The sequence below is a fragment of the Sciurus carolinensis genome, chromosome 1 (genome assembly GCF_902686445.1).
Source record: "Sciurus carolinensis chromosome 1, mSciCar1.2, whole genome shotgun sequence".
Lineage (NCBI taxonomy): Eukaryota > Metazoa > Chordata > Mammalia > Rodentia > Sciuridae > Sciurus > Sciurus carolinensis.
Genome location: NC_062213.1, coordinates 204837623 through 204860076, shown reverse-complemented (window position 1 = coordinate 204860076; position 22454 = coordinate 204837623). Strand labels below are relative to the sequence as shown.

The window sequence follows — 22454 nt, the reverse complement described above, 5'->3', positions numbered from 1 at the left end:
AAAGCTCTCGGAGAGGGCAAGTTTCTCTGTGTCAACTACGTGTTGTAGGCTGATGAACTTGAGAATAAATGAAGAGGTAAGGAGGTGGAGACCTGCTGTAGTCCTCGGTGGAAAGGACTGGCTTTGCAGCATCCAAAAGTGGGTAAAGGTGACATTTCAGTGACCCCAGGGATCAGGATGCAGAGATGCTATAGCTTTTCAGCACATAATGACATGTAAGGAAACCAGTTCTTAAAATTATCTACGGAGGTCTGCCTTCTTTCCTAAAATCAAGGCACTGGGCTTCTAGGTTCCCAGACCACTAACAGCTCTGAACTGGTGAGACCTGAGATCCTGTAGCCTGAAGGCCCCAGACTGGCACTCAGGCTGGCTCACGTGTGGACAGAGCAGTAATAGACAAGGCTGTGACTGGTGCTGGCTATCTTTTAAAGTGACTAATTGTCATAAATAAAGATGAGAAAAACCCGCGCAGACTCTCATTCCAGCAGCTTGGTGCTGTGCCTCGTTAACCCAGGCCTGCGCGGTACTGGGAGAGGTGTTCGTGTGCTTTACCTCGATGGACTGGGATATGTGCATTTTATTAATTTCAATCTGTGGAAAGCCACTTCCAGATACATCTTCATATTCCTCGTCATAGCGATCAAAAAGGTCAGTGGCATCTACTCCAACGCTGATGGTTCCCTGGGGCAGAAAAACAAGCAGTCAGCAAGAAGGGGTGGTATCTGTGGAATGAAGGACAATGTACCATTCAAGCATGAGCTCAGTTTCATTGAACTGGGGATCTGACTTCACAGTCCCTGGGGCTTGGGCATGACACTCCACCATGTGGTCACGCAAGTGTGAATGTCACCATTTAAACCACACAGCTGCAGGGTACCGGGGACTTACAGAGCTAGGAAGTAGTGTTCTGACCAAGAGAACCAGTATGCAGAGCAACCACATGCCAAAGACAAGTGTTAGTGCAAGGAAAGAGAGGTCAGCTGGGCGCAGAGGCGCATGCCTGTAGTCTTGCCACTCAGGGGGCTGAGGCAGGAGGATCACAAGTTCAAGGCCAACCTCAGCAACTTAGTAAGCCCCTGTCCCAAAATAAAAAAAATTAAAAAGGAATGGAAATTACACTCAGTGGTAAAGCCCCTGGGTTCAAACCCTGGTACCAAAACCAAAACCAAAACCAAACTAGATAGAAAGAAAACTTTTTGAGTGTGGCCTGACCTGATCTTCAGAAACCAAACAGGATCCCTGGATGCTTGAGACCACCTAGAAATTAGCTACTTGGATTAACCAATTTTTTTATAAACACTCTTACACCATGAACTACCTTAAAAACTCTTTTCTGTTTCATTTTGGTACTGGAGTGCTCTACTACTGCTCTACTACTGAGGTACATCTCCATTCCTTTTATTTTTTATTTTGAGACAGAGTCTCATTAAGTTACTGGAGCTGGTCTCAAACTTGCGATCCTTCTGCCTCAGTCTCCTGAGTAGCTAGGATTACAGGTATGTGCCACTGTGCCCAGTCTAAAACTCTTTAAAACATAAAAATGACTTCTAAGATAAAGAAGCTCAGATAAAATAAACTGAACAAATGGGAGATTTGAAAATTGTTCTGCCTCTTAAAGTAATCTGGGCATTAAATTATGAAAAACATAAGACCAGTGGGCTGGGGAGATAGCTCAGTAGGTAGAGTGCTTGCCTTGCAAGCACAAGGCCCTGGGTTCGATCCCCAGCACCGCAAAAACAAAACAAAAAACAAAACAAAAAACAAAAACATAAGACCACATTCTCTCAAGAAATACTAAACCCACAGTGCACGCCTGTTATCCCAGCAATTCAGAAGGTTAAGGCAAGAGGATCACAAGTTCAAGGTTAGCCTCAACAACTTAGTGAGGCCGTAAACAACTTAGCAATCCTGTCTCTAAATAAAAAATAAAAATGGCTGGGAATGTGGTTCAGTGGTGAAGTGTCTCCGGGTTCAATTCCCAGAACCAAAAAAACAAAAACAAAAAACCTAAAATTTTGCTGATAAAAATGTTCATTACTCAGAAAAATAATTGATAATTTTCTTTCAGAGTACTAAGACTTTTTAAACAGGTATGTATCTCAACCCAAAGTATAGAAACATGACCACACACATTTTAATTAAATTCTCTACAGCCCATTTTTAAAAACAACTTTACTAAAGTTTAATTTATGTCTAAAATAAGCTGCATAATGTGAAGTGCACACAGAATGAGTTCTGACATATGAGTACACTTGTGACATCACCTCCAAAACACAAGCCAGGTGTGGTGGCACACACCTGTGATCCCAGCAACTTGGAAAGAAGAGGCAGGAGGATCACAAGTTTGAGGCCAGCCTTGGCAACCTAGCAAGGCCTATCTGAAAAAAAGAAAAAGGAAAAGAAAAAAGGCTGCGGATACAGCTCAGCCTTTTATCAGCCCTGGTTTCAATCTCTAGTACCATAAAAAGAAAAAAAAGAAGATAACAAAAAATCAAGACGCAGGCTGTGGCTGTGGCTCTGTGGTAGAGCGCTTGCCTAGCATGTGGGAGGCACGGGTTCGATTCTCAGCACCACATATCAATAAATGAATAAAAGAAAGGTCTATCAACATCTAAAAAAAATTAAAAAAAAAAAATCAAGACGTAGAACACTACTATCACCCCAAAGGTAGCTGGTAATGGTGTTTTAATTTTTAATAGTGAAGAAAGGCACCCCTGAAAGGGAATGTGTGAGCAGATTTCTAGAGGAATGCGGGTCAGCCTCTGGGCAACTGTGCGGGAGCCAGGAGGCCACTGGGGCAGAGCCCACAGGGAGGCCTCATGAAGAGTGCTAGAGTTTTGCACATGGAGTGTTTCCCAAGGCTCCTGTGTCAACGTTTGAGGTGGGCATGGCGGCACACAGCGTGATCCCAGCTACTTGGGAGTTTGAGGCGTCTGGGCAACATAGCAAGACCCCCCTATCTAAAAGAGAAAAAAGAAAACAAAGGTTTAGTACCCAGTTTCATGATACGGGGGGAGGGGGTGGAACCTTTAAGAGGTGGGACCCAGTGGGAAGGTTCCAGATCACTGGGGTGTGCCCTTGAAGGGACTGTGGAACCCTGTTCTCCTTGTTCAGGCCAGGAGGTAAGCAGTTTTGCTTTAGTGTGTGCTCCCTCCCAAGATATACACCATGACTGGCAAAGAGGCCCACTGACCAGGGACCAAAACCTCCCAAACTGTTGGCATACACCTGCAATCCCAACAGCTCGGAAGGCTGAGGCAGGAGGATTCCAAGTTTGAGGCCAGCCTCAGCAAATCAGCAAAACCTTGTCTCAAAATAAAAAGGGCTGGAAATGTGGCTCAGAGGCAGAGCACCCCTGGGTTCAATCCCCAGTCCTACAACCTATCAATTCTGCACAGCTGTGAGGCAAAGTAAATCCCTCTGTTCACAGGTTGAGTACCTCAGGCAGGTCTGTTACAGTAATGGAAAACTGGCTACACGAGGAGTTTGGAGGGTGATGTGCAGGTGGTCTCTCAGGTGGGGTCTTCCAGGATCACACCAGTTTGACGCTGTTGTTTCTGTTGGCCCCACTTTTGTTATTTTTTCGAAGTGCCATCATCATGGCCAGCTGCCTTAAACTAGGAAGCCAGAGTGGGCCGAACAGACTGCCTTCCCTCTGTCCTCACACCGCCTGCTGGCACGTGAGAGGCACAGGCCCTGGGAGGTGGTCCGAGGCCCTGCCATGCCTCCCCAGCTCTTGCAGAGGTGCTGGGATTGAACCTGGGGCCTTGCACATGCAAGGCAAGTGCTCTACCACTGAGTTACATTCCCCTTTTTAATTATGACTTTTGAAACAGAGTCTTGCTGGCTTGGAACTTGTGATTCTCCTGCCTCAGCCACCACGCCTGCTTCTTTGCCCATCTCTTTCCAGATGAAAGGGCAGCACATTCCCTTATAGGACTGGACAGCACAGAGCCCACCGCCACCAGGGGAAGATGCAACGGACTCCTTCCAGGTCAGATGTGGTGTAAGACAGGTGGCCACATTCTGGTCCTGTGGGACGCATGAAGTTGTCAAGGTGCTGGTCACCAACAGCCACCAGAAACTTGGTAAGTGTGACAAAATTTGGGGAATAGAAGTGGACTCAGTCTGCAGCAGGACCTAACAGAGCGCTCGGGGCGCTGCTGCCACAGCATCCTTGTCACTGGTTATAAATGACATGAACCGGGAGTTGGCATTTGCTCTGTGAAGGACCAGAGGACATATTGTGGTGTTGTGGGCCACATCATCTCTGCTGTCACTGTTCAACTCTGCTGTCGTCTGTGGGAAAGGATCAGAGTAAATGGCTAGGTATGGCCAGTAAAGCTTGTTCGGAAGCCCTGAAAGCAGAAGTACGTGAAATCCCTCCCCGCTCCTCCCGCCTCCCTCTGTGCAGGGGACTGAAGCCAGGGCCTGGGGCGTGCTCCGTGAGCCCCTGCCATGAGACGCAGCCCCAGTCCTTGAACTGCTCCTGAGATTTATGTCACAAGTGTTCTTCTTTTGCCGTTTTTCTGACTCTTAACCAGAAGCCTGTATAAAAGCAGGCAAGGGCTTCAATGTGGCACCCTGAAAGAAATCTGTAGGTCTTGACTGCTTGGTAAGGCTTTGTTTTTTGATGAGATTAAACAGAGTATATGTTTTATTTAAAAAAAATTAAGTACTACATTTGTTTTCCCAGAAAGTTGAACTTGCGAGTTTATAAAATATTTTTCCACAACAACTGTCCGAAGTGCTAACTCTAAACAGAGGAAAATTAAGTCTTGGTTCTGCCAACACAGTACCAGCATCATCTTCACTGGGCATTCCTATTTTTTTTTTTAAGTTGTAGATAGACAGAATACCTTTATTCATTTATTTTATGTGGTGCTGAGGACCAAACACATGTGAGGCAAGCACCCCACCAAGGAGCCACAACCCCAGCCTGGGGCATTTCTTCTTTAAAAAAAATTTTGTGTGTGGTACTGGGGTTCTCTACCACTAAGCTACACCTTCGGTTCTTTTGATTTTGAGACAGGGTCTTGCTATGTGGCCTAAGCTGGCCTCAAAAGTGTGGGAATCCTGAGTCACTGGGGTCATGGTGTGCACCACTGAGCCCAGCTGCACCCCAAAGTTTGTAATGCACAAATGAAAAGAGAAAGCTGCTTCTGGGTTGGTCCCTAATGGAACTTTATAAGCAACGGTGCCAGTCCGCTGTCGGCACACAGGCGCTTCAAGCAGAAACTCAGTCAATCCTGACAACTGTTTGATTTCCAGGCGAAACACCTGACGCCACAAATGCTTCTGTGAACTTGGGGAAAACAGTCCACACTGAACGTGAAACCATTTCTGTGGGAGTGAAGGGCAAGGGTGGAAGCAGGGAGAGCAGGCAGGGAGGCTGACTCCATCCCTGGGGAGGCAGCATGATTTAGCTCAAGATGGCAGCACTGGGTAACCAATGACCTCGTGTCCATCTCTTAACTGCCACCTCCTTCAATTCAGGAGACCTGGCGGTTTTCGTCTGGTTCTTTAGAGAGAGGCAATCACATTATACACATTATTTCAATTTTTGTTTTTGTCTTTTGGTCCCAGAGATTGAACCCAGGGGCACTTAACCACAGGGCCACATCCCCAGCCCTTTTTAATATTTTATGTAGGGATGGTATTGCTGAATTGCTTAGGGCCTCGCTGAGTTGCTGAGGCTGGCTTTAAACTCTGGATCCTCCCGCCTTAGCCCCCAAGCTGCTCGGATTACAGGCATGGGCCACCACTCCCGGTGCGTTATTTCAATATTTATCTTACTATGTGTCTAATTGTCTTGGCTAAAATAATTTTATTTCTTTTCCCAAACAAAAATCTAAATGTTATGTATCTGTGTTAGGTGACACGTGGACAATCAACTGATTTGTCAGAGGAAAAGCAGCTGTTAGGAGTCGGAAAACGTTGTCTGGTCACCACTTCTCCGACCTCTCTGCGTGTTCCTTACATACAGCCAAAATAACTGGAACCCCACGAGCCAGTGACTTCAGACTCAACACCTCTGGTGCTGACCCAAACCTATGGAAAGCAGAGCTGCCAGCGAGCCAGAGAGAACGTAAGGCTCAGGTGCCAACTTGCTTGATGAAATTAACGTCCTGGAAAATGACCCATCGAGTCATTTTGAGTTGACAAGGACATTTCTTTATTTCAGAGTGGTCCAGATGCCACCTTCTGTTCTTTTCCATTTCAGGGAAACAACCTTTAGAAATGGACTGGTCACAGCCTCAGAATAGATGGATCTCTTCTCTCGGTGCCAAGGAGGGCTGGGCTACAGCCTGTCATTCATTTTCACTTGTAAGACAATATACTTTTATATAATGAAAAGTGACAAGTTTGAGAGGAATGAAGTCAGATTTGAGTTCTGACAGAAAAGTAAAAAATATAAAGCAAAGATAAACAAATCTAACACTGGTTAAATCAAATGGGTTAGATTTTTTTTCAACCACTTCTAATTGAACATATGCAGGCTCATATCCTATTACATCAAACTGTTATTAAATCAAACTTTGCAAAGAAAAGAATTGCAAAAGAAAGTACTGGGGCTGGGGATACAGCTCAGTTCGTAGAGTGCTTGCCTATCAAGCCCAAGGCCCTGGGTTCAATCCCCAGCACTGCACAGGCCTATAATCCCCGCCACTTGGGAGGCGGAGGGAGGTGGATCACAAGTTCAAGGCCAGCCTCAGCAATTTAGCATGGCCCTAAGCAACTTGGTGAGATTCTGTCTCAAAATAAAAAAATAAAAAGGGATGGGTTTGTGGCTCAGTGGTTAAGCTCCTTTGGGTTCAATCCCCAGTACCAAAAAAAAAAAAAAAAAAAAAAAAAAAAAAACAAAAGAAAGTTCCTCCTCCTCCTCTTCTTCTTCTTCTTTTTTTTTTGCAGTGCTGGGGATGGAACCCAGGACCTTGCACATACTAGGTAATTGCTCTACCACTAAACTACATCCCGCAGGGCTTTTAAAAAATAGTTGAGACTGGGCCTCACTAAGTTGCCCAGCCTGGCCTCAAACTTGCAATTCTCCTGCCTCAGCTTCCTCAGAGTAGCTGGGGTTATAGGCAAGTGCCATGGATTAAAGTACCTCCCTCTCTCTCTTTTTTAAAAATATTGTTAGTTGTAGATGGACATATCTTTAATTATTTTTTATGTGGGGCTGAGAATTGAACCCAGTGCCTCACCCATGCTAGGCAAGTGCTCCACCACTGAGCCACAAACCCAGTCCTCTTTTTTTTTTTTTTTTTGATACTAGGGATTGAACTCAGAGGCACTTAACCACTTAGCCATGTCCCCGGCCCTTTTTTGTATTTTATTTAGAGACAGGTTCTTGCTGTGTTGCTTAGCACCTTGCTAAGTTGCTGAGGATGGCTTTGAACTCGAGATCCTCCTGCCTCAGCCTCCTGAGCTGCTGGATTATAGGTGTGCCACTGTGTCTGGCTAAAGTACCTCTCTTAAAGTAATCTCTGCCATTAAGTTCAAATCACATACTTTTATCTTTCTGCTGCTTGCTCAGCTCTACTCTTGTAGCCAAAAACAACTACAGATTGTAAGCAACGAGTTTGTCTTGCTGTGCTTCAATAATATTTTATTTTCAGACACTGAAATATGAGTTTCATAGAATTTTCACGTCTCACAAAATATTATTCTCCAAATGTGAAAAACATTTTCGGATGAGCAGTGGCCAGTTTGTTGACAGAGAGCACCTAATTCTACCATCAGTGTATGGAAACAACAGCCCTTCACAATAAGGATGATACCTCTGGAAAGGTACCAGAGGCACACCTGGCAGCTGCAGACACTTTGTGACTTCTGGAACTAGAGGATGCCACCGGTCGTGTGCAAGTTTTTTCTTCTGCATCAGTGCTACTAAACTACAGGGTCTGTCAGTTCGGGCCATAAGTCTTCAACACGAGTCATCCAAACAACATGATCTGGCTTCTCAAGTTCTGAGCGACACAGTAAAAAACACAAGCTGACAAGATTCACAGTCTGAGGAGGTGAGCACAAGAGGAAGCAGCTGAAGAACCCCCTGGGTGGCCTCTCCTCCAACCTGCCAGCTACAAGCCCATAGGTACTCCGCTCACAAGCCAGCCTTTACCTTAAAGAGTTAGAGAACAATAAGCACCTTTTTACTATCTCCCCCCAAACCATTGTGCTGGTTTAGATTCAGCCACCATCTGAATCCACTGCTTGAGACAGGGCCTGAGAATCTGCATTTTCATAAAAATAATATCATGATATAGCCGAGTTCACTAACTGGCTTTTGGTAGCATAAACTAGTTGATATTCTTTTTTTAACTGAAATTTTTACAGATATTAAAAATTTTAATTCATATGCAGCTGTATAAGAATAAGAAGCCGGGCTTGGTGGCACACTCCTATAATCCCAGCAGTTTGGGAGGCTGAGGCAGGAGGCTTCCAAATTCAAAGCCAGCCTCAGCAACTTAGTGTGACTCTGTTTCAAGATAAAAAATAAAAAGAGCTTGGATGTGGCTCAGTGTTTAAGCGTACCTGGGTTCAATGCCTGGTCCAAAAAGAAAAAAGAAAAAAGAAAAAAGAAAAAAAAAAAAAAAAAAAAAAAAAAAAAGACCATAGAGTAGCCAGGTGTGGGACTCACCTGGTAATCCCAGGGATTCGGGAGGATGAGGCAAGAGGACTGCAAGTGTGTGGCAATCTCAGCAACTTAGAGAGATCCTGCCTCAAAATAAAATAAAAAGGGCTGGGGATGTGGCTCAGTGGTTAAATGCCCCGGGGTTCAAGCCCCAGTCCCTGCTCTCAAAAAGGAAGGAAGGAAACAAAGACAATAGAAATTAAAAAGAAAAATAAGTTTGCCTTATATGCATCTTATAAGAGCCTACTGGAAGATGTTTCACAGAGAAAGTGCAAAACCAAACAAGAAGGCATGTGAGCCAAGTAAGAAGCGAACCTAAGCTGAAGAAAGGGGACCTGTGGTTCTGAGTCACAGGGTCTGAAGACATCTTCATGTGGGCAGCACTCAGCAAGCCGAGAAGCATCTGAGAAGTTGGAGGGCATGCTCCTGGAACGCAGGCCAGGCGGGGCCAGGGACGGAGCCCTGGAGGCCACCAAGGTAAACATGAGTGACATGTCACCTGAGGGCCCACTGAGGCTGAGGACAGTTCTAGCTCCGACAGCGAGTTTGGAGATGCATCTGCAACAGAAGCTGAAAGGACTGAAGGACAACTGCTGGCACAGATGAAATAGCACTAGGAAGGGCAGGTGTGCTGTCCAAGCATCTAGACAGCCTTCATGATGTAATTCAACCCAAAGAGGTTGTAACCACTAGGGCAAAGACTATGTGCCCTGTTGGGGAACTGGGCCTCATTTCTCTGGGAGGTCGCCTTAGCTACTAAAACGGAAAAAACAAACAGTATAAACATTTGACTCAGAAATGCAGAATAAACGTCAGAAAAGAACACAAAGAGGTGGAGGGTGGCTCCTTCCAGGGAATGGGAGATGGGAGGAGGAAAGGAGTTACGGTAAAGTGATTGGGATTTTTCTGCCTACGTCTGGTAACTATGTGACACTCTCCAAGCTATTTACACGTATTACTTTGATGAAAATATTTCCCCCCATACCTTAAGGACTTCCACACTAGAAACTACTTAAAAATTATTACCATCTCCAAAGGGTCTTATACGCATATTTTAAATCAATAGATTTCTTGTGTAGAGCCTCAGCAGCTTCTTGCTCAGAAGGGCTCAACATAACAAGACGACACCCTTACTAACATGCAGGGCCAGCAGCATGAGAGCCTTTCCCAGCTGGCCATCTGACATTATCAATGGGCACAGCCATGCCCAATGGCAGGGGATCCAACTCAAATGGAAGTACCAACTGCCTTGGCCTGGGGTCCACTCCTGCACTGGCTCTGTGAACAGCCTGGAAATTTTAGTTTTCACCTTAGTTACATATCCCATCCTCCCACTGCCATCTTCTAGAAGACAGAGGTCCTTACCACATAGTGTTTTAAGATGAGACAGTGTGACAAAAGTTTTATTTCCACAAGTCCCCAGCAGCTTCACTAGCTCAATGCTCCTGATACTAAGCTCAAACCATTTCCTCCAACATTCACTCACTGCTTCTGGTTCTGGTCTCTCTCTCTCTCGCTCGCTTTTGGTTCTTCTCTCTCTCTCTCTGTATTTTTGGTACTGGGGATTGAACCCAGGAATACTCTACCACTGAGCTATATTCCCAGCCCTTTTTATTTTTTGAGACAGGGCCTTGCTAAGTTGCTGAGGCTGACCTTGAACTTGCGGTCCTCCTGTCTCAGCCTCCTGAGTCGCCGGGATCACAGGTGTGGCCACCATGCCTGGCTGGTTCTGGTCTCTTGAGTCATCACATATTAAGCCTGGTCCCTGCTTCACTGCAGAGTGAGGGGAAACATACCTCTTAGACTTCAACCCTACAAATTCCCCCATCATTGTTCCAGATATGTCTTGGACATACAGATTCGTTTCCCGTCCACCGGGAAGTTCTTCCCCCAGGTACCTCCTTCTCATCTTGTTCTGGCATCACTTTCCTGGTGAGGCCTGACCACCCTATTTGAGCCTGCTGACCTGCCCCTCACCTCGCTCTAGTTGCCTCCATGGCACCCAGGACATAATTTATGTGCTGTGTTCACTACACATTATCTGTTCCTCAGGTAGAATGCTACTTTTCATGACAGCTGGACATCATCTGTTTTAGTCTCTGCTGAACGTATTGCTTTGTTTTTCGTAACGCTAGGGATGGAACCCAGGCCTCGCTGTGCTAGGCAAGTGCTCTACCACTGAGCTATACAGCCCTGAATGTCCACACCTTGACCAATGCCTGGAAGGGTACAGGCATTCAATTCAAATTACTTTGTGAAAAACAACCCTCTTTACCCTGCACCCCTCAAAAGATGCTGATTGGTTGCTAATATTCAGCCAGTGAGTCAATTAAAGGCTACCATTTCTCCCTTCCCTCCTCTTCTAAGCCTGTTGTTGTCCCTGCTAGTCTTTATTTTGTGCTTAGCCCTTTCATCCTTGTTCGCTGGGTTGTTAAGTTCCTGGTGCTGTCCTCTGGCCTGGGTCACCTGTGGGTGTGTAGCATCTTTGCTCTGTCACTCAGAGGACCTGTGCACGGGAAGGGCAGCCTTGGCAGCAGAGAGGAAATGCTGCACTCTTTAGCCCGCTTTCAGCAAAGTCAGAGACAGGTGAGCATTTAGCCAGGAGCAGACCACTCAAAGTTATTTTTAGTTTTTGGTTTCAGATCTGCTTTTAAAATTTTTAAATGTTTAGTTGACAATGAAGACTACACACATTCAAGGTGTGCAATGTGATGATCTGACGTACATGTGCATTAATCCATTTTCATGAGCTGATCAATGCATCCACTACCACTTGCACTCAAATATTTTCATTTTCAGTATTTTATCTGATCATGAGGATAAAACGAGGAATTTCTGTCAAATGCAATCTCAATAGTAACTCTTTACTAACTGAAAATTCCCCTAGAAGAGGCGACAAGAGGCAATGTGAAATGTGCCCATTTTACCACTGACAAACGTAGGATGGCTCTTGCAAGGATGGCTCCCCTAGCCAATGTCTCTCAAGCATTTTATCTGGGATCAGAGAAAGAGCCTGTACTTGCTAATTTCATGGAAGCTTAAACTCAAAACCTACCAGAATTTCAAGAACTAGTCTGGCCCAATCACCACTGGCCCCACCAACTGTGGCATCTCATTTCTGAAATGCTACCAATCAGTGATCATGCACACACTGGAGGCAACAGCCCTGCAGCTAGCACTCACTTAGCAACAGCTCCTTGCCCTTGAGCCCGCTGCGCTCTCCAGTGTCTCAGCGCCACCCCAGAGCCCACTCCAGACAGGGTCAGCCAGGTCTGGCCCTTCTCCTTCGGACAACTTTCAAATTCAGGTAAATGGCTCCTCTTGCCACTGAGCATCACAAACATACGGGCTCAAACGGTTTTTCCTGTACTATTATCCTGCAGCCAAGTAGAGTCAGCTTATGACCTCAGAACCGTTTACACAGAGCAGACTTAAGTTATAACCACAGGCTCCTTCTGACAGTTATAATCAGCCATGGCAACCACAGGCAAAAAAAAAAAAAACAAAAAAAAAAACCTTTAAAAATGCTTGAGCAATGTACTTATATAACTTTATGAAAACATTTTGAGACTTAAGGCATTTTTTATGGACATTATAAGCCTCCTTTGACATATTAATAAGCTTTTTCTAATAAATTTGAACTATATTTCTAAGCTATTACATGAACTATCCTCATAACTGAGCCTTCTTAAAACCAGAAAGGAGATCTTCCCAAGGAGTTTACATCAACCTTCAAGAAAGAAAGGAAGGGACCAGGGAATAATGTAACAATCTCCACGAAACATTTTCTAAAAGGGTAAAGAATAAAGGCATATATACCCCTGGAAACAGTCAAGCCCCCAAGCACTCCTAGATGAGTCCTCGGCTACACCTGAGAACCCAAAGGGTTCAGCAGCAACAATTAGACAAGGTGCCTTTGATCCAACTGTCTTCTGAAGATGCCTAAAGTAGCCACTGTCCACAGAGCAAGAAGACTTACAGGTAGAGAGAAGAAAGGAATTCAACTACCCGGTGTGAAGTGAACGCAGCCAGCTTGACCCTACTGTAGGATCTTAGCCTCTAAAAGGCAAGACATGTGGATAGAGTATACAATAAAACAGAAGCCCAGAGATGGAGGGAGGACGGTCCAATCAGAGTCCACGGCTACACCAGTCCCTCCTGGACGAACCTCAGGGTCTTCCCAGACTGCTCTCTGTGCAGGGCTACGGAGACAGCCTCAGCTGGGTATTTTCTAGCAGTAAAGTGCAGATAGAGGACTTGTTTTCCCAGGGCAAAGTGAAGGCCCGAACAGAGGCAGTAAGAACTAGGGACTGTGGGGTCTCAGGACTTGAGTTCATGTGGTAGGGCTCACAGCAAACCTCACCAAGGGAGAAGCTGGGCTGAGGCCAGAGAAGGCACCTCATAAGCACAGAGACTGGAAGGTGGAGTCTGAACCTGGATCCAGGGCTCTTGTGTCCGAGGCTCTTCTTGTGTGTCGTGTGAGGGAGGTGGGTGAGTGTGTGTCCCCATCAGATGCAGAGGCACACACTGGAGGATGGCACTCGCTTTTTCCCTTCTGTGCCCCACAGCACTCTTCACACTGCAAACCGCACGGGGTCTGGTCGCAGGAGGAGGCCGAGGGTGAGGTCAGGGGTCATCTTCACATCCCAGTCGGCAGACCCCATCTGGCCCCAGAGTCCAAGGGGCAGAAACTAGGAGCTGAGCCACATGAAATACCCATTTGATGCCCCATGGAACATCAAAACAAAATTAGGGGGAGAGGGCATGGCTCAGTGGTAGAAGAAAAAAGGAAGAGCTATAGAGTTAAAGCAAAATTAGGCTCCAAACCTCACCTTGGAACTAGTACCATTCTGTATTTATATATCAAGACTACCTTTTTCTCTTAACATCGACTTCATATTTATTCAGTTTTTCAACCTGGTGTGGCAGGATGTCCTCACTTTACAATGGGAAAAATAAACACAGGCCAAAAAGTATGCTCTGGGTCCTGCTTTCTTGCATCAGTCATTGTTTCTCACCTACCTATTTCCACTTGGACTTTTTGCTCTGTACACACATCCTGCTGCAAAATCCTAGACTCCCACTGATGAAGACAGAAACGCCCATCCAAGGGTCAGATTCAGGATCACACTTGACATCCAGCCTGCTTCTCCCCCACAAGCTGGGGTCCTTTGGGGGTGGTCCAGCTGACGGGCTGATTCCTACCATTGTCAAAAGCATGGACCTATTAAATGCACCCTTTTCTTCTTAGAAGGAGGCTGTTCCAAACCTTTCTGCTCATCTTGAAATAAAAACAAACAAAAAGCCCAAACCAAAAAACCCTTTGGAAATGAAACAAAAGATCTAGCTCCAATCCTCTCCTCAAAATGCCACAGAGCCAACATCTGGTTATCACTATTTCTGGTTAGAAAATGTTTTATTTATTTCAAAGCAGTTTATGGAAGTAGCAAAGTACTGGAAATTTTAAAATAGCTTGCATGCCTGCAGGAAATGGTCCCAGCTGTGCTCCTAACTCCACAGAAAGAGGGCCCGCAGACACATGTGGAGAGTCCCAATAAGCCACCATCACACACAACCAGGCACACCCAGATGGCCTATGTGCTTGCAGGACACAGCTCCGGATGAGCTTCTCTTCCCTCCAACTGCTCAGACAGCAGTGTAAATGCAGCCAGGACAGCAAAGCCACCAGGGCAATTGCCTGCCTGCCCCATCCCCGCCCTCACCTCCAGCTGCCAACACTGGTACTTTAAGTCAGACACCCCCAGCACGCTGGCCTGGGCCCATGCTGGGGATCAAAGCAGGGAACCGCTGGAACCACTGAGACACCTCAGAGACTTCTGAGTCTCCAAATGCCTCAAGCTCCCTGGCTCAGTTCAGCTGGGGTCACCTCCCACCTCCTTCTGATTAAGAGATAATTCTATGTAACTGAAACTGTCCCCTGCTAGGGGTACGTGTGTGTGGACATTTACAAACACCATTGGCCATCTGTATCCATGGCCACGCACCCACGGAGCAAAAATGTTCAGGAAAGAAAACACACTGGTACTAAACACAGACATTTTCTTTCTCATTATTCCTTCAACAGTACAGCGTAACAATTGTTTCTACAGCATTTATGTCGTGTCCTTACAAGTAATCTAGAAGCGGTTTTAGACACACGGGAGGAGGTGGCAGGTTATGTGCAAACACCGTGCAATTTTACAAAGGAAGGCGAGCTTCGGTGGGGCTGGCATACTTTGAGATGTCCTGAAAACAACCCCTCTAGGACCCTGAGGGATAACTAAACTATATACACTGTGACATGTGCAAACATACAGGTCTATTCTGAAAATAAGATTTTTTAAATGCTCTGTGTGTGTTGCGGGGGGAGTATTTAAAAAAAATCTCTGTTCTAGAATGAATTTAATTGGGTTTACTTTACTGGGTGCTTCCCAGTTTAAGCTGTCATTATTCTTTTTACGATATTTAAAGAAAAACAATGACGTTTGTTACATACTTTGGTCAAATTTCTCCTCCCTACAATGCCACCGAGTTGGCAGATTATGGAAGCCCTGGAGAAGAAAAGCTGGGGGAAGGCTGCTAGCTCTTATCACGACAGACACAGGCTTTCTTGCATGGCCATGCTGACCACAACGAGGGGACTGGTTGCTAAGTCCCTGGCTACACACAGCTGGACAGCACACCAGGCCACAATCCATCACTCCGTATGCTGCCATCCCACACTCTCGGGACAACCTCCCTAGCGAATGCAAAGGACAGAACTCGGTATTGGACTGAAAAGTAACTTTCTGACTCTGAGGTGTCATACCACTGGGGACTTGGTCACCTTATGGCTGCAGAGACAGTCTGGTGACTGGTGTTCATGGCTCCCACGTTCTGGGGTGAAGAAAGCAGAGGTCCCTGCTTAATGGGATCTAGAAATGCCCTACATTCTCTGCATCAACTGACCACCTGTGTGTCCTGTTGCCCCCATGCTTAGGTGGTTAGGTGACTGACCCCTCCTGACACTATCTCCTGCTGATTTTCAGTGCCAAAGAGTTGGGTAGCACAGCCGCAGGAAAAAGTCCTAGCGAACGAGCCTGTTTCTGCTTGGGGATCCTGGGTTCTGTGAGAACCTGGGGTTGGTTCTGCTTCCCTCCTTCCAGCTGGAAACGCCTGCTCCAGCTCAGCAGCAGCAGCTAGCACAGCTACCTTCCAGAAGAACCCACTCTGAGGCAAATGTTTTGTCCCACCTCCTCTGGTGTGCTGTTACCATAAAGCCCGCCCGTCCCTCAGTATCTGAGGCTTTCCTGTCCTATAACTGGCAGGGCTACCTTGGGGTTGGTTCGCTGCTGCAGCCTCCTCTCCTCCCGTTCTCGCTGCAGACGCTCGAATTCTTCTCTGATTTCCGCCGGAGTTCTCCTCCGCTCCACAACCTGCAGGCAAAGCAAGGGAGTCAGCTGAGGAGCAGGATGTGAGGAAAGCACATGAAGAACTTCTGAATGCCTTCATTTTGGCAGATACAGGTTGCTGGGGAGCCTGCGTGCTTGCCTCCTGGGACCTTGAGGCGTGAAGAGAGCTGTGACGAGTCTCTGCCACGGGCCCCAGAGGAGGGAGAGTGCTGCCCACCTCCCAGGTAACTTCTCTCCGCTCTCCAGAGTCTGACATTCTTTTCTTTAGCCACCTCTTTGAATCTTACAAAGAAAATCCCACTGTTTAGATTTTCTAATGGCATCCTCAGTTATAAATTCAGGCCATCAACTCAGACATGATGCTGGCTAGTGCACTGGGGACTCACTAGACTCCTTGTGGGCTTCTTGGACCAGAGGATCTCAAGCTGTGAGGGCCACGTGTTCCAGACTCGTGGGAACCTTTCTCCTACAACATGTTGAGAACCTTTGCGTGGAATACTCCATGGCGTTCTAGTCTTAGCCCAATGATAGCTGGGACAGATAGCAGACCTCAAGTCTATGAGAAAATAAGGCCTTCCATCCTAGCCTTTTTGTACCACGAAAGGAAGATGGTCTACGTGAGATTTCAGAGAAGGGGAGGTGGGGGAAACAAAGGACAGCCACAGGGCCTCGGGTGTCCCTTCTGGGAAAGGAATCTGCACCACGTGAGAGCTAAGGGTCCCACTTATGACTGCATAGTCCTAGGCACTGCTAGAAACGTGTTGCTGGGAGAAGGGCAGAAAAGTGGTTGCTCTTCTTCTGTCACAGTCAGTGGTTAGTGGATGAGGGAGCACATTCAAACTCATGTTCTGTGTTGGTGGGAGAAATATAGGAAGTCTTGAGGTGGTGCTGACAGAGTATCTAAAATGGTGGGTGATGGGAGAAGAAAAAGTACCTGGGGAGCTCCAAGTTTAAAAAAATATATTTTTTAAAATATATGCTCATGGGCTGGAGTTGTAGCAAAGTGGTAGAGCCCTTGCCTAGCATGTGTGAGGCACTAGGCTTGATTCTTAGCACCACGTATAAATACATACATACATACATACATAAATAAAAGTTATTGTGCCTATCTATAACTAAAAATACTATATATATATGCTCATAGCAAAAAATCAATAGTACAAAGGATATGAAAAAAAGTATGTTCTCATTTATCCACACTCTCTTCTCTCTCTCTCTTTACCTGCCTTAGTACTGGGTATTGAGCGTAGGGGCACTCCACCACTGAGCTGGATTCCCAGCCCTTTTAATTTTTTATTCTGAGATAGGGTCTTGCTAAATTGCTAAGTTTGGCTTACAACACGCAGTCTTCCTGCCTCAGTCTCCTGAGCTGCTGGAATCACAGGTGTGCACCACCACACCCAGGACACACTCCCTCTTCACAGAGGTTAACCTACACACACACATGTAATTTTTTTTTTTTGGTAGTGTCAGGGATTGAACCCAGGGCCTTGTAAATGTTAGGCAAGTGCTCTACAACTCAACAACATCCCAACATCCCAACATGCCTAGATCAATCATAGGTTAATATTCAATTATTTATGTGTCTTCCTAAAAATCTTTGCATATGTATGTGTTTGCATTTATTTATGTGTAAATAAATTTCTTTTTTTTTTTTTTTTTTGCGGTGCTGGGGATTGAACCCAGGGCCTTGTGCTTGCAAGGCAAGCACTCTACCAACTGAGCTACAATCCCCAGCCCTAAATAAATATTTTTAACATAAATATGACCATATTATAAGCTTTGCTCCACTCGATGTTAACAATGGAGAAAAATAAACACAGACACTAGCTTATCCAAAAAGACTTTGGTATTTGTCCACTACTGCTTTCAGAAGGTGAATAGAAGAAAAACAAAAAAGGAAAAACCAGCCTGCTGCCTGTAATCCCAGTTACTTGGGAGGCTGTGGCAGAAGGATTGCACATTTGAGGTCAATCTCATCAAAATAAAATATATTTAAAAAAGAAAAAGAAAGAGAGGAGCCGAGGGAGCAGCTCAGTGTGTAGGTACATGCCTAGCATTGGGCAAGGCTCTGGGTTCAATACCCAGTATGGGTCGGGGAAATAACATTCTCTTCCCCTCAAATAATGCAATATTATAAATCAATTGCTAAAAAGGGAGAGGTGATTGTTTTTTAAGAAAGCTTTAAAATAAAAAGATTATTAAAATCATCCAAGAAAAATGGAAAAGCCCTAAAGAGCATGACAGAGAGTGCTTTGGGATCTCAGGAAACCTCCTTGGTAGTACTTAATGGATAGGACAGGTCCTTCGAATGGACCTGCCAACACCAAGGGCCCAGGAACCTATCAGTGGTGTGCTAGTTGCCCAAAGCCGCCACTGGGCTGGAACGAAAGCCAGGCACAGCCTCTCACAGTTTCCATTACCTTCTCAACCTGTCAGTCTCTCCTTTCATTTAAGAAAAGAAAAAAAAGGGTTTTAGGGAAACAATGTAGTCAATTGTTCCATTTATCTTTGAAGAACCACAAAAAATGATTCAAAATACTTTAAATATTGTTCATGAAGTTAAGTGGGTTATGAATGCAAACACACCTTATCAGGAAGGACGAGAGGGTCTGGGAGTGGGGCCAGAAGGTCTGGAGGGGAGGGGGCTCCTCTACATGGCCCAGGGAGTCAACACTGCCTCAACTCAGACCAAAGGTTCCATAACTGCATGTTCCATTCAACAGGACTCTGGTTTTAAAAACAGGTTAAGCAAAAGTTTGCTTAGCCATAATTTTAACCAGTAACATTAACAGACCCCATCAATATTCCCATACATGATTATACAAATGGTATGCCTTTACTCCATGTACAAACAGAGAAACATGTATCCCATTTGTTTACAATAAAAAAAAAAAAAAAAACTAATACCTGTATACCAAAAAAAAATTGCCATACTATATATTTTTTTTTAAACACACCAATGTGCAAGTTTCCAGGAATTTAAATCTGTTCATACCCTGAAGGAAATGAAAATACTGGACATGCCAGGCACCACAGAGGTCATGGCAGGAAAAGATACATTTTCAGGAATTCTAGCTGTTTACTCTTTGCAGATGGAATTAATAGCTGCAAATTACTTCCTGCTGCACTCTGTGATAAACTACAGAAAAAAATAATCCAAAAATGCCAGATCGGGCTCAGCCTCCTGAGTAGCCTGGATTATAGGCACCTGCCACTGCACTTGGCTTCTAGTCATGTTTTGAACAATTCTGCAAATAGTTGATGCATAATCAGAGCTAACTGCCAATCAAAACAGCTAGTCCCTCCAGAGAGAGGAGGACACTCTGCTAGGCAGGCACCTCACTCTTGGCTCCCACAGGCCTTTGCCATCCAGGATAATTCACGTCCTTCTCTGAACAGAGGACAAGATGTTGGAGAGTGGATGGGGATTAAGGTGGCCATGAGCTACTCTCCCCCACTGTGGCAGCCTTTAGAAGCATCAGGAACACAGCACCCTGAACAGCATTGCAGCTGGTAAAGATCACATTTCTCTGCTCATGAACAGAGTGCATCACATGCAGCCCAAGAATCTACATCAGTGTGTAGAACCACCTGCCGCAGGTCCATCCCTGGGCTAGCCAGGAAGTTCCACCTTCTGGAGAGGGGAATACGGACATCTTGGAAGAGAGGTGGCAAATGGAAAGAGAACAGAAACCAAGCCTCTGTCTGACATGACTGCTCACCTTGGGACCTGAGGAAGTCATTCCTCTGTAAGCTTCAGTTTCCTGCTATGATATGAAGACAGTTAAAATACCCAATTCTGGGGCTGGGGTTGTGGTTCAGTGGTAGAGCACTTGCCTAGTACGTGTGAGGCACTGGGTTCAATTCTCAATTCTCTTGAATTCTCAATTCTTTATTTATTTATACATAAATAAATAAAAATAAAGGTCCATCAATAACTAACAAAAACCCCAAATTAAAAAAAAAAACAAAACCCAACAACCCAATTCTGCTGGGCATGGTGGTGCATGCCTGCAATCCCAGTAGAGCAGGGGGATCAAGAGTTCAAAGTCAGTCTCAGCAACTTAGTAAGGCCCTAAGCACCTCAGTGAGATCCTATCTCTAAATAAAACACAAAAAAGGGCTGGGGATGTGGCTCAGTGGTTAAGTGCCCCGAGTTCAATCCCCAGTATGAAAACAAAAAATAAAACAAAAAAATATGATTCCCAAAGTGTCATCTGGTTTGAAAATTCTATGATCCTAGCCAGTCAATTTCTTATTTTGGAAAAATTTTAGAAATTTAGAACTTTAGGAAAGCTGCAGATAGTTCAGAAAGTTCTAGTATACCCTTCATCCAGCTTCCCCTCATGTTAACATCTTATGTAACCATGAATGTCTATCAAATCTAAGAGACCAACATTAGTACATTTCTATTAACTAAATCCAGATCTTTCAGATTTTACTATTTTTTTCATTAACAACCTTTTTTTTTTTTTGTTCTTGGATCCAATCCAAGATGGGAAAAGTGAAATAGAGATAATGCAAAGGATTGCAAACTGAAGATGACCTAGGTCAAAGGATCCAACTCTAAACCTAAGTTCTGAAAGCGACATTTGCAGGTGAGCTGAGTATGTGCTTCCCATTCCACCTGCCCCACTATCACAGTCAATGTCATCAAAGCACAGTTCAGTTCAAAGTTAGATTTTCACTGGGCTAAGGATGGAGTTCAGTTGGTAGAGTGTGTCTAGCATGCACAAGACCCTGGGTTCAATCCCCAGCACCATGAATAAATGAATAAATTCGATTTTTTAACACATTTTTTTAGTTGTCAATGGATCTTTATTTTATGTATTTATATGTAGTGTTGAGAATCGAACCCAGAGCTTCACACATGCTAGATAAATGCTCTGGCACTGAGCCACAACCCCAGCCCCAAAAAGTAGATTTTTGTTATTTTAAGGAAAAGACCTATTTTGTTTTCAATGTGGGCATTTGTACCAACACTGCTAACCAATGCCAAACATTAACATGGAGATTTACAAGCTGGGAATGGTTACACAGCATTCCTTTAGAATACTGCCAGGGAATGAGAAAGTCTCTTGAAGTCAAGGAAAGCCTCTTGAAGTCCATGAATGGCTATTTCATGGAAGCTGAAGAAGCTCCGAAGCCTCCCCAGCACACACCATGAAATGGGAGGGACACGTCTGCTGGGAGCGGACCACCAGCTCCTCCACAGGGGCCCCAGCAGCGTCCTCCACTCTCACCACCCACAGACTGCATAACAAAGCTGCTGAGCTACTGAACTTTGTGCTGAATTACGAGGTACTGCTACAACATGAGGCACTGCTATTTCCACCAAACCAGAGGCCACAAACCCAACACCTTGTGGAGCCAGGCAGGACAGGCAAAGAGCGAAGGGCCTGATAAAATGACTGACAGGGAGTTGGGGGACCTGGTGGGGGGTGGTGCACAGCACAGCCTAGTCAAAGGGGCTCAGCTCCTCACTTCTAGTTGACTGCTGCCTCTCGGGGCAATTCAGATCAGTATGACTAATCTTTTGGTGCTTCAAGAAGACAGAAGTCTGAATTTCCATGCAAAAACTCCCAAAGGTGGTGGTATTATTATTATTATTATTATTATTATTATTTTTAGTGCTGGGGACTGAATCCAGGGCCCTACACATGTTAGACAAGTTCTCTACCTCTGAGCTATATCCCCGCCCTTTTTATTTTATTTTGAGACAGTGTCTTACTAGGTTGCCCAAGCTGGCCTCGAACTTACAATCCTCCTGTCTCAGCTTCCTGAGTAGTTGGGATTGCAGGGGTGTGCCCTGGTGCCCAAGACCTCCCAAGTTAGAAATGTTAGCAAATACACTTCACTGTACGGGGCAATCAAAACACGGTCACAGGTATGATGGCATATCCTTGCAATACCAAAGACTCTCAGGAGGCTAAGGCAGGAGGATCACATATTTGAGGCCAGTCTCAGAAACTTAGTAAAACCCTGTATCAAAGTAAAATAAAAAGGGTTGGGGACATGGCTCAGAGATAGAATGCTCCTGGGTTCAATCCCCAGTACTGGGGAAAACAAAACAAAACAAAAAACATGCCACCAACATCAAGCAGGAAGAAAAGGAACATTCCTTGCCCATACCCTCAGGCTGAGAGGGTGGCCCTGCTAGAATCTGAAGAGACAGACATACATGCTTGCGGTCAAATACTATATGATGATGGGAGACGGGGGCATAAACCCTCAGAGAAGGTGAATCTTATGTTATTTACTAAGAGCCTGCCCAAATTTCTTGGGCATCATAACTAAATTTCTTTAATGAAATTAAGTCATAACACCTTATACATTCCTGCTGCAATTTGTTTTTTAAAAAGAATTTTAATGACTTTATTTTATTTATTTATATGTGGTGCTGAGGATCAAATCTGGTGCCTCAC

General features: G+C 45.2%; 1 protein-coding gene across 1 annotated transcript in view; it reads right to left on the bottom strand.

Annotated features, from left to right (window-relative positions):
- Positions 1-22454, bottom strand: part of Dnajc11 (DnaJ heat shock protein family (Hsp40) member C11) — a 55146-nt gene that overhangs the window by 14049 nt on the left and 18643 nt on the right. The window contains 2 exon segments of the mRNA XM_047563154.1: positions 553-681; positions 15949-16050. Of these exon segments, the coding sequence (XP_047419110.1) occupies positions 553-681; positions 15949-16050 (231 nt within the window).